The 10,618-nt window shown below is 50.5% G+C and overlaps 1 protein-coding gene across 1 annotated transcript in view; it reads right to left on the reverse strand.

Moving 5' to 3' along the window:
* Positions 1-400: 400 nt before the first annotated feature.
* The window catches only part of STC1 (stanniocalcin 1), an 11,295-nt gene continuing 1,077 nt past the window's right edge, over positions 401-10,618 (reverse strand). Inside the window, exons 2-4 of the mRNA XM_027665175.1 lie at positions 8,094-8,236; positions 6,292-6,503; positions 401-2,358 (exon numbers count right to left, since the gene is read on the reverse strand). Of these exons, the coding sequence (XP_027520976.1) occupies positions 2,082-2,358; positions 6,292-6,503; positions 8,094-8,236 (632 nt within the window). The 3' untranslated portion in view covers positions 401-2,081. The remainder of the gene's footprint in view (positions 2,359-6,291; positions 6,504-8,093; positions 8,237-10,618) is intronic.

Here is a 10,618-nt window from a genome sequence, read left to right on the forward strand (position 1 = left end):
CAACTTTTAGGGGCGGGATATTCGAGGAGCCTTTGGTTTTTTCACCTCCCAAAACTTCTTCTCGTTGGCCTCTCTATCCCTGACTGACTGAAGAAGGAACAATATTGCATCTTCCTTGCCTTACAATTCAGAGTCTTCAAAATAAAAAAAAAAATTAAAATAACAACCCTCCACCGTCAGCAACCTTTTTTTTTTTTTTTTTTTTCTTTTTTTTTTTTTTTTGCTGCTTCTGATTTTCTGACAGCACTTTGGGGCTACACTGAACGAAGGCAGCAACATCAGAAACGCTGCCACTGCATCTGGTTTCCATATATTAGCAGCAAGTTATTTGTTTAAAGGCTTCGTGGTTTCCTTTTTTTTTTTTTAAAATTTTTTTTTTTTTTAAATTGTTCATTAAAAAAAAAAAAAAAGGAAACCAAAACAAAAACGGAAAAAAAAAAAAGTTATATTGCTTTAGGTTTCGAAAAGGAAAATAGATCCCTCCTTTATTAGCTGGCTAAGCAGCTGAGGAAGAGCCATCCACTCTGCAGATGGACTCGGAGGGGATGGATTTGGAGCTGGCCTGGCTGATCCTGCTTTTTTTTTGGCTCCCCCAGAGCGATTTGAGAGCGGGTTTGGGGGACCCCCAGCACGGGACCCTCTGCTCCTCTTCCCAGAGCCTGCTGAGGAGGAGGAGGGTGGGAGGAAAGGCAGCTCCCAGAGCGTGGATCCCTGTGTCCTCAGCTTCACTGCTGAAGCTTCAGAGGATTTCAGGATTTTTCCTGCCTTTCCCAGCACTCGGCATTCCCAGGGAATTCCTGAAGCATCTGATAATTCCTACAGGAGAGCCCCAGCAGCAGTGGGGTCTGAGGGGGTCTCACAGCAGCTCTGGGGGGATAGGACTGGCCAGGCTGAACTCCTCTTTGTTTTAATTTGGTTTTTTTTTTTCCCCTCCATTTCAGCCATTTCTGGCCCTGCAATTCCCATCCTAAACCATTTTTTTCCTCCTCTTCCATTATTTAAAAAAGGCCACGGAGTAGAATGTGAGCTCTTAAATACGACAGAGATACTGTTTCCAGGAAAAAAGGAAAAAAAAATAATAAAATAAGAAAAGAAAGAGCTAAATTACAAAACTAAGTTTAGGCAATAAAGTTATTATATTCTGCTCCTTTCAAGCAGACTCTCATGGAATTTATGTACAGTACATGACAGATTTTAAAACTATTTATACCACAGTTAGAGCAAGACCTTTAATACTCTACTCTTAAGACAGGGTTTGTTTCTGTTAGGTTTCTTTTAAAGCTTTAGACAGTTAAATACAGTACATAGATGTTAGCTTTTAAATACAATGCAAGATTATGGAACCCTCTGACCAGCTTTCAGCCTCAGACTGGCAGCTCCTTGAATCATGTCTGGGGTACAAAACGTCCCTTTCCTGATTTTGGGGGGGTGGGAGGGGGTGGGTTTAACTCATTTTGCACCGCGGTGCCAGGTCACGGGGACCAAACTCACCCCCGGCCAGTTTGGTAAATCCAGGGGTTACCAGAGCTCTGGTGGCAGGATCAGGACTGTAGGACACTAAGAGACCAGGAACCTGACATTCATATTCGTCCATGGCCAGCACAGATTCATAACACGAACTCCCCTGACACCTTTTGGGGTGTGCCACAAGTTTTTAGTGCATCTCTTGTCCCCTAAGCTCGGGCAGGAGGGACGAGCTCCTCTCCTGGGGGCCCGATCCTCAGACTCCAGTGGTGTCAGCACTACAGTACATTTAGATTTGGTGTCTGAAGGCCTGACCACTTAAGACTAAGACCTTTTAGGACATAATTTTTTTTTTTTGGGGTGGGAAGAAAAAGAGATGGAGACGTTTTGCTGGCGGGAAAAGCCGAGACGCCGAACGCTGAACCCACGCGGAGAAGTTTTGTTCGGAAAGGGGGGTTTGGGGGACAGAAAATATCAACGACTAAACAAACCTAACCCCAGGTTTCCTAGGTGCTGTTCAAACGAGCTACAGCACACTTGGGCTGGGTGCATTTGCTCTGGAGCTTTGGTAGCAGTGCTTGGCATCCCCTCGGGGCCCCCGGGGCGGCCGTCACCTCTCACGCGCTCTCGGCCGAGGAGGAGCCGCGCTTGCCGTGGGCCGGGGCCGAGCCCTCACCTCGCAGGTTCCTGAAGTAGAGCTTGAGCTTCTGGGGCTCCGAGAGCCTCCTCCTGGAGAAGTCGGCGCGGGGGTGGCCCTGGGCGCAGTGGTCGGCCTGCAGCAGGTGGAAGAGGCTGGCCATGTTGGGCCCGATCTTCTCCATCAGGCTGTCCTTGATGGTGCTCACGGTCTCCTCGTCGCACTCCAGCAGGCTCCTCACCAGCTTGTTGTAGTATCTGCACCAGAGGCACCAACGTTACCCCAGCAAGGACCAGCAAAACAGCCCAAGAGGCAGAACAGCCCAAGAGACAAAACAGCCCAAGAGACAAAACTTTGAGAGCAGGTCCAGAGAAGAGTAACGAGGCTGGGGAAGGGACTGGAGCACAAGTGCTGTGAGGAGAGGCTGAGGGAGCTGGGGCTGTTCAGCCTGGAGAAGAGGAGGCTCAGGGGAGACCTCCTCACTCTCTGCAACTCCCTGACAGGAGGGGGGAGCCAGCTGGGGGTTGGGCTCTTTTCCCAGGCAACCATCAGCAAGACAAGAGGGCTCGGGCTTCAGCTGTGCCAGGGCAGGTTTAGGTTGGAGATTAGGAAGAATTTCTTTGCAGAGAGGGTGCTCAGCCACTGGAATGGGCTGCCCAGGGAAGGGGTGGATTCTCCATCCCTGGAGGTTTTTAAGCTGAGCCTGGATGTGGTATCAGTGCCATGGGCTGGGAACCACGGCGGGGTTGGATCAAGGGTTGGACTTGATGATCTCAGAGGTCCCTTCCAACCCAGCTGATTCTGGGATTCCATGAATCAGAGTTTTTAAGTCCCTCATCCTGACATTGCACAATGGACACGTCACCACAGGGTCATTAAGGCTGGAAAAGAACTCCAAGACCAACCCTGTTGTCACTGCAGCTAACAAACCCCCTGGATGTGGAGATGCTGTGCCCACGACACAGGGATGGAACACAACCACCAAAATTCGGATTTAATTGTCCTAAACCTGCTCCCACAGTCGCCTGGTCGGGCTCTGATGAGCCAAAAAAAAAGCCATGTTGTGGCACAGGATCAACCAGGCCAGTTCCAAATCCACCCAGAGCTGCTGCGGCTCTGGAAGGTGAGGATACAAGCACAGTGGGGTTGTTGTTATCCTGGTGGATTGGGAAGAAGGTAAAACCAAGGAGCTAAGGGCTGTACTAGTTGGCTTAAGGGTGTGGTTTACTCTCCACTAAAGAATCCAAGTTTCTAGAGCTTTAGGAAGAAAAATAATCGCTCTTTCTACCAGCAGGTGCTGCCCATCCCCAGCCAGGATCTGAGACTAAACTGAGCCCTGCTCTGAGCCAGAACAACCCTTCTGGGAACTGATCCATCCCTGTGGCTCCATCTCCTCCTGTCCCTCTGCCTTCCCCTCCATGCACAGCCTTTCCAGGGCACCACAAGAGGGAGCAGCCAGTCACTCCAAGCCTGAGAGATGCTCATATTCCCTTGGGGCAGATCTTTAGGACACACAGTTGTCACTCCCAAGCTGGCCATGCATTAAATCCCTAGTGAGGACCTTGTGCTTCCCCCCTGTATGAGCCTGTCTCCCTAAAGCTTCATTTTCCTCTTCCAGCAGCCCTGAGCACATATTCCTTGCTCCAGGAGGAGCCAGGAAGTTGTGCTGATCTGTTTTCCCAGCCCTGTGAGAACGGTGATCCCGGGAATGATCCTCCATGGGGAGGATCAGAGCCAGCACAGCCCCACGAGCAGGGGCTGGCACAGCAGAGCTGGCACCTCACTGGACCAAGGAACACCTTCCAAGGGAGAAAGAGTTGGGAAAAAGAGGAGCAGCCCCATATTTGCTGCCTGAAAGGACGTCGGGGAACTTATTTTAAGCCTTTAAGGTCACCGTGACATTTTTCCACAGGAGCAGAGAAGAGAATAACCTGCAGGTGGAGGAGGGGAAGGAAGAGGGAAATGAGAGCTCACATCCAAACTCCTTTCCCAACTCTCAGCTCTGGCCTTTGGAGAAGCCAGGGGAGGTCAGCTGAGGTCAAAGTTTGTGCTGCACTTGAAGCACAAAAGGCCCAGGCTTTGGCTCAGTGTGAGCACAGCCCAGCAGGGCTGGGACTGAGGGTTCAAGGGAGCCCAGAAGCTGATGGCGAACGAGCCCCACTCCAGTTTAAATCAGTCCCAGCCTAACGGGACAGGAGGGGCAGATCCCAGCCAGCCTTGGTGCTTTCCATGGCTGGAGCTGCAATCCCAGAGCTTGGCAGTGCCTTCAGCAGCTCAGCTGCGAGCAGAGGCAGCAGGACTTTCCTCTCCTGCTGCTCCTGCCACGAGATTAAATCACAGGAAGGTGCTATGACCTTTAACTACTTCCTCTCAGCAGCCCAGGCCAAGTGGCACATTCTTATTCCGTGGCTATGTTGGGACAGGGGCTGGGAAAGCAGGATGCTTTAGGAGCCCTCAGTGTAAACTATTAGCTGGGAAATCCTGCTGCTTTTGTTACTCAACATGTCATAATATCCTCTGGCTCTGGCAGGGGCTGGCAGCTGTGGGGGAGGAGTTCCCTCCTCCTCGGGAGACAGAGGATCCAGCCCTGGTTTGGTCCTCTGGGAGGAACATCCCCAGCACTGCCCAAGTGTCCACACGTCCCCTGCTCACCCCAACCCCCCTCCAGCCCCACCAAGGGCTCTTTAACTCTACAATCTATCATTTTAACTCTACAATCTATCATTTTTACTCTACAATCCATCCATTTAACACTACAATCCATCCCTTTAACTCTACAATCCATCCCTTTAACTCCACAACCCACCAGTTCAAACTGGGAATGCTCCCTGTCCCAGCCCTCAGGGAACACCAAAGCAAATCCCTTCCAACTTTCCTCGGGGAAAGAGGGGAAAGACACACAAACATCATTTTTACCTTTCCCCTCCAGTATAGTTTTGCCTTCCCACAAGTGTCATTTCCTGATTTAATATCTACACTAGAGTTCTGTATAACAGGACAAGGACTTCAGTGATCCTTGTTTGTCCCTTCCAGCTCAGGATATTCTGTGATTCTGTGGATAAATCCATGCTGGGCAGAGATGTAACATCTGTTTATCTGTTTATCCCTTGCAGACCTGTCCTAGGATAGGTCTGTAGGCTTCAGGTACTTCTAGATCAAGCCAAGCAGCCACCCCAGAGGAGCTGAGGGGTTTGCCACGACCAGCCACTGCAGCTCACCCTGTTTGCACTCCAATTCTGGAGCATATTTACTCCAAAAGATCCCTTTTATCCCGATCACAAGACTCAGCACTGATTGTTCCAGGCTTCAGGGGAAGCAATGCCTGCCCTTGCAGCGTGACTGAGCAGAATGCAGCACTCCCTGAAGGTGTCCCTTGTCCTTGTAGGAGGGGATGGGGCAGTTCTGGGCTCACATCAAGGTGCCAGCCCCGTGATGTGCCCATTCCTGCAGGGAGCCTGTGCCACCAGAGGGAACAGGGCTGGAGACAACCCTAAACCAGACCAGGGCTGGAGACAACCCTAAACCAGACCATTCAGGAGCCCAGAGCATCCCTAGAAATATGAACCACCAGGTTATGGTGGAATAAGGTGATAGAGGATCAGGTTTGCTGGTTCCCTTTAGCTTTTCCTGGTTTTTCCTGGTAAGGCAGAGGGCAAGGACTCGTCTTCCAAGTGCCATATAAACCCAAGGAGGGGGTGGCTGCAGTCTGGAGAAGGGAATGAAGTTGCAGTGGGTTGAGAAGGGTTGGATGGAGCTCTGAGCATCCTGGTCCAGAGGGAGGTGTCCCTGCCCATGGCAGGGGGTGGAAGGAGATGTGCTTTGAGGTCCCTTCCAACCCAAACCATTCCATGATTCTATGTTTCTATTCTTTGAAGTGCTCAGTATTCCAGGGATGCTGAATGAATGGATCTGGTTTGGGATTTAAAAGCCCTGTTCACCATCACACTGCCCTCCCACCCAAAGAATTAACACTTAAACAAGCTCCAGGCTTTGAAATAACTGATGTCCAGTTAATTTTATTCTCTGGAGATGTATTTACCAAAAGGAGAAGCAGAAGAACGCTGGTAAAACTTGCCAAGGAGTTGAAGAGGCAGAGAGCAGGGCTGGGCTGAGCTGCACTGGGATTTTAGGAGTTCAATCAGCTCGGCCCTGCTCTTTTCACCCCATTCCTGTATTTTAGCCCCACATACCTGTTTGAGAACTGGTTTGGGAGCTGCACGACCTCTGTGATGGCCTCAGGGTTCCGTTTGGCGATGCCACACATGTCCAGCTTGCTGTAACACTCCTCCTGCACCTCGGAGATCATCCTCTGGAAGGTGGAGCACCTGCGGATGGCCAGGAACACCTTGGACGTCACCCCGTTGGCAATGCACTTCAGGCTTTCCTTCACAAAAGCTTTTCCCTGCAAGCACAGGAGAAAAAGGGATTTTTTTTCCAGGGGTTTCCAGGGAATCCAACAGAAAGGGAAGCACTGCAGGTGCTCCACTGTGCCTGGCTGCTGTTAATGACCCTCCCTGCAATTAGAGACCTGCTGGAGGTCCCTTCCCAGGACTCTGATCCTCACAATTACTGCAGAGACATCACCCACAGCAGCTGGGATGTAACACAGCCCACAGCTCCTGCTCCCAAAGGATTTAGGCAATGGGAGTCTTTGCATGAACAGACCTGGAAGTGCCAGGACCAGAGATGGGCCAATTCTGCCCCCTCTCTCCAGGAGTGGGTCAGATTGATTTAACCATCAATTTAATGCCAGAGGTTTAACACCTCTGGTTCACCACAACTCAAGATGCTTGAAGTGCTCTGAAGCTTGTCCTTGGGAACAGGAGCACAAGGAACACGGGGCATGTTAGGAGGAAAACTCCAAGGAAAAGTGCCCTTGGTAGAGCTGCAGCCCTCCAATATTATCCCATTTATCCCGACTGCAGCTCTGGAGAGGCTGAGCTGGCCCTGTATTCCCAGCCCCAAAGTCTTCCAACCCAAACCCCAGCCCCGTGCCAGGTCACACAGTCAGAAGACTAATTTTGTTAGAAGGACGTTTCTATTTCCTCCTGGAGAGGAAACTTCACCCTCCAGCCCAGCGAGCCCTCCCTGCCAAGTCCTCACACGGAGCAGGGAACGTGTGGAAACTGCCCCGGAGAAAACAGCCCCCAAGGATGTGTCTGTGGAGCCAAAAACACGTGGCTGAGAGGAGCAGGAAGGGCTGCAAGACAGGGAGGGTTAAGCCTGCCCAAAGCCCAGTTCTAGATGAGGAGTTAAAGCCTCTGTTCAGCTCAGCATGTGCTCTGGTGCTGCAGGACTCGTAAAAGCCCTTTATTGAGTGCATGGAAAGGTTTTATCCCGAGGGTTTATCCTGGAGAAAACAACCCCCAAGGATGTGTCTGTGGAGCCAAAAACCCGTGGCTAAGAGGAACAAGACAGGGACTGTTAAGCCTGCCCAAAGCCCAGCTCTAGAAGGAGGAGTTAAAGCCTCTGTTCAGCTCTGGTGCCACAGGACTCGTAAAAGCCCTTTATTGAGCCGGGGCATGGAAAGGTTTTATCCCAAGGGTTTATCCCAGAGAAAACAGCCCCCAAGGATGTGTCTGTGGAGCCAAAAACCCACGGCTGAGAGGAGCAGGAAGGGCTGCAAGACAGGGAGGGTTAAGTCTGCCCAAAGCCCAGCTCTAGAAGGAGGAGTTAAAGCCTCTGTTCAGCTCTGGTGCTGCAGGACTTGGAAAAACCCTTTATTGAGCCGGAGCTCAATGGAAAGGTTTTATCCCAAGGGTTTATCCCAGAGAAAACAGCCCCCAAGGAGCTGTGTCTGTGGAGGGCTGTGCCTGTGCCTGTGAAGGGCTGCAAGACAGGGAGGGTTAAGCCTGCCCAAAGCCCAGCTCTAGAAGGAGGAGTAAAGCCTCTGTTCAGCTCAGCACGTGCTCCGGTGCCCTTTATTGAGCCGAGGTGTGGAAAGGTTTTATCCCAAGGGTTTATCCCAGTCCCCTCCCTGCTGGGGCCGTACCTGAGTGTCGAATTTAGCAGCGCTGTAGAGGAAGGACTTGCAGATGTCGTACATCCCGTCCGTGTCACACGTGGAGTTCTCCAGGCAGGCGAAGGCCCCGCAGCCCACCTGGAGGGCCCCGTTGAGGCACCGAACCACCTCTGCTGTGGGGAGAGCCACGGGAGCATCAGCACACGGACACGGCTCCCCAGGAGCACAGAACCCTCCCTCAGAACCACAAAACCCTGCCCCAGAGCCAGGGTGAGCCGGGCCGGGCTGCAGACGAGCAGCTCCTGGGGGCTGGGGGGAGAGGGGATGAGGAGAAACCAAAGGGAAGGTGCCCCCAAGGCTGGGACAGGCTGGGGGTGTCCAACTGGAAAAGGGAAGGCTCCAGGGAGACCTCTGAGCCCCTTCCAGTGCTTAAAAGGGGGTTCTAAAAAGAGGGAGAGTGACTTTTTATAAGGGCACACAGGGATAGGAGAAGGGGGAAGGGTTTTAAGCTAAAAGAGGAGAGAATTAGGTGGGATATTGGGAAGAAATTCTTTGCTCAGATGGAGGGGAGGTTGCCCGGAGAAGATGTGGCTGTGCCAGCCCTGGAAGTGTCCAGGGACAGCTTGGAGCAACCTGGGCTAGTGGAAGGCCTCCCTGCCCATGGCAGGGTGAGCTTTAGGGTCCCTTCCAACCCAAACCACTCCAGGATTCCATAATTCCAGCAATCCATGAACTGAAGGTGTGACCCAGCGAACAGAGGAACAGAAAATGCAACTCCCAACACCTTCCCACGTGGACTAAAAGAGGGACAACACCTGAGAGTCCTTGGCTAGATAGATCTATCCCAAACAAATCCTGATTCCAGGCATTCCCAGCTTCATTCCAACTCCCTCTGGAGAAGAGATGGGCCCAGGAAGAGCACCAGGTGCTCAGATCCTCTCCAGGGGTTTAGTTCCCAAACCTATGGCTTTGTGAAAACAGGACTGAAGCGATGGAGATTGCCAAGGAGATACCACAAAATTTGCACTCCTTGGGATGTATTTGTGCTTCCCTAAAAAGCCTGAAGCCTCAAGAAATCAGATTTTAGCCCGTGAGTCCATTATTAGCACTAAAAAGGACTTGGTGCTAAACCCTGACCCGGTGGTTTGCAAGTACAGCCAAGAAAGGTCATTTTTTGCTGAAGATTTCGTGAGGAGAAGGGACATTTGGGCAGAGAAAGTTGAGGTAAATGGAGCTGACCATGGATAATTAAAATCCTGCAGGCAGTAGTTAGGCTGAGCAGGAGGGTATCCATGTCATCCCAGCTTTTCTCGTGCAGATCCCGAGCATTTTAACAATGAATCAGCACTATTGCCACATGATTGCCCCGAAATTAGGAGGGATTAACCTTTTTTGGTGAGATGAACATCTGTCCCCTTATGTGTCTGGGCAAGGCATATTCATTACTTTTGCAGCTCGTGTTACCAGACATTCTTTCAGGAAGAAATGCAAAGCCATGGAGCTGGGAAGTGTGGGAAAAGTGAGGGTTTGGTGGAAGAGAACACACCTTATCAAGAGCTGAGTTGTAGCCTAAAGATTCTTTACAACTGGGATTTTTTTTTTTTTTTCAGAAAAAAAAGGAGAAATAATATTAAATAATAATAATTAAAAAATAAACCCCAAACAGTTAACTCCTCCTCATTCTTGCTTACGTGCCTGAAGGGAGAAATATTTGGTCAAGTCATCCTCTCCCTGGTTCACAACCTCCCCAGTGCACGAGTCACCCCCAAAATTCTGCTTCCACAGGTTCAAATTCTAACTTTGCTCTGCAGCAGACTTAAGGAGGAATTAAGCTTTTATTGTTTTAGGCACGGTGCAAGAGTGAGACCCCACGTTTCTATAGCAACCAAATACAAAAGGAACTCGAGCAAACACCCCGCTCTAATGCTGCAGAGCCTTGCAGATCTAAAATAAGGCAGCTGTTAATGAGCTCTGAATTAGAGCCTTAATATCTTTCCAGTACAGTAGAAGAGAGATTTTTAATTCCCATTGTTCGAGACAATGTCTCCAACTTATCTAAAGCATCAAAGTGGAGACATCCAGAGCTGACTTGCCAGCGATTTTTTTTTGCCTCCATTGTAAAAGCAAGTTTGTTAAATGTCACAACCGTATTTTTATCGTCCCAGCTCGCTGATAGCAATCAGTTTGGGGAAATAAAGGCGAGCAGGGGACAGTTTCTAGGTTACTGCATTCTCCAAAGTCGCAGCTCTCTCCTCCTCTTGGAATGGGCAGATGTTTGGCAGAACAATGGTTCAGGCCAATTTCCACGGATTTTTATCAACTTCCTAAAAAGCGAGGGATTTAACACCAAAGTGGGGCTGCGGTTGGAGAGGGGAGGGAGGTACATGCAAGCAGGGAAAATAATAATAATAATAATAATAATAATAATAATTACATGGAACTCATTTAGGAGCTGGGGGAGGAGGAGAGAGGTTGGATTTTTGCATCCCTGCCCCAGCTCCTGAAGGAGATTCCCTCTCCAGCTCTGCACCAACACCCTCCTGTCAGAGCCTCAC

The sequence above is a fragment of the Corapipo altera genome, unplaced genomic scaffold (genome assembly GCF_003945725.1).
Source record: "Corapipo altera isolate COAL_440 unplaced genomic scaffold, ASM394572v1 171, whole genome shotgun sequence".
Lineage (NCBI taxonomy): Eukaryota > Metazoa > Chordata > Aves > Passeriformes > Pipridae > Corapipo > Corapipo altera.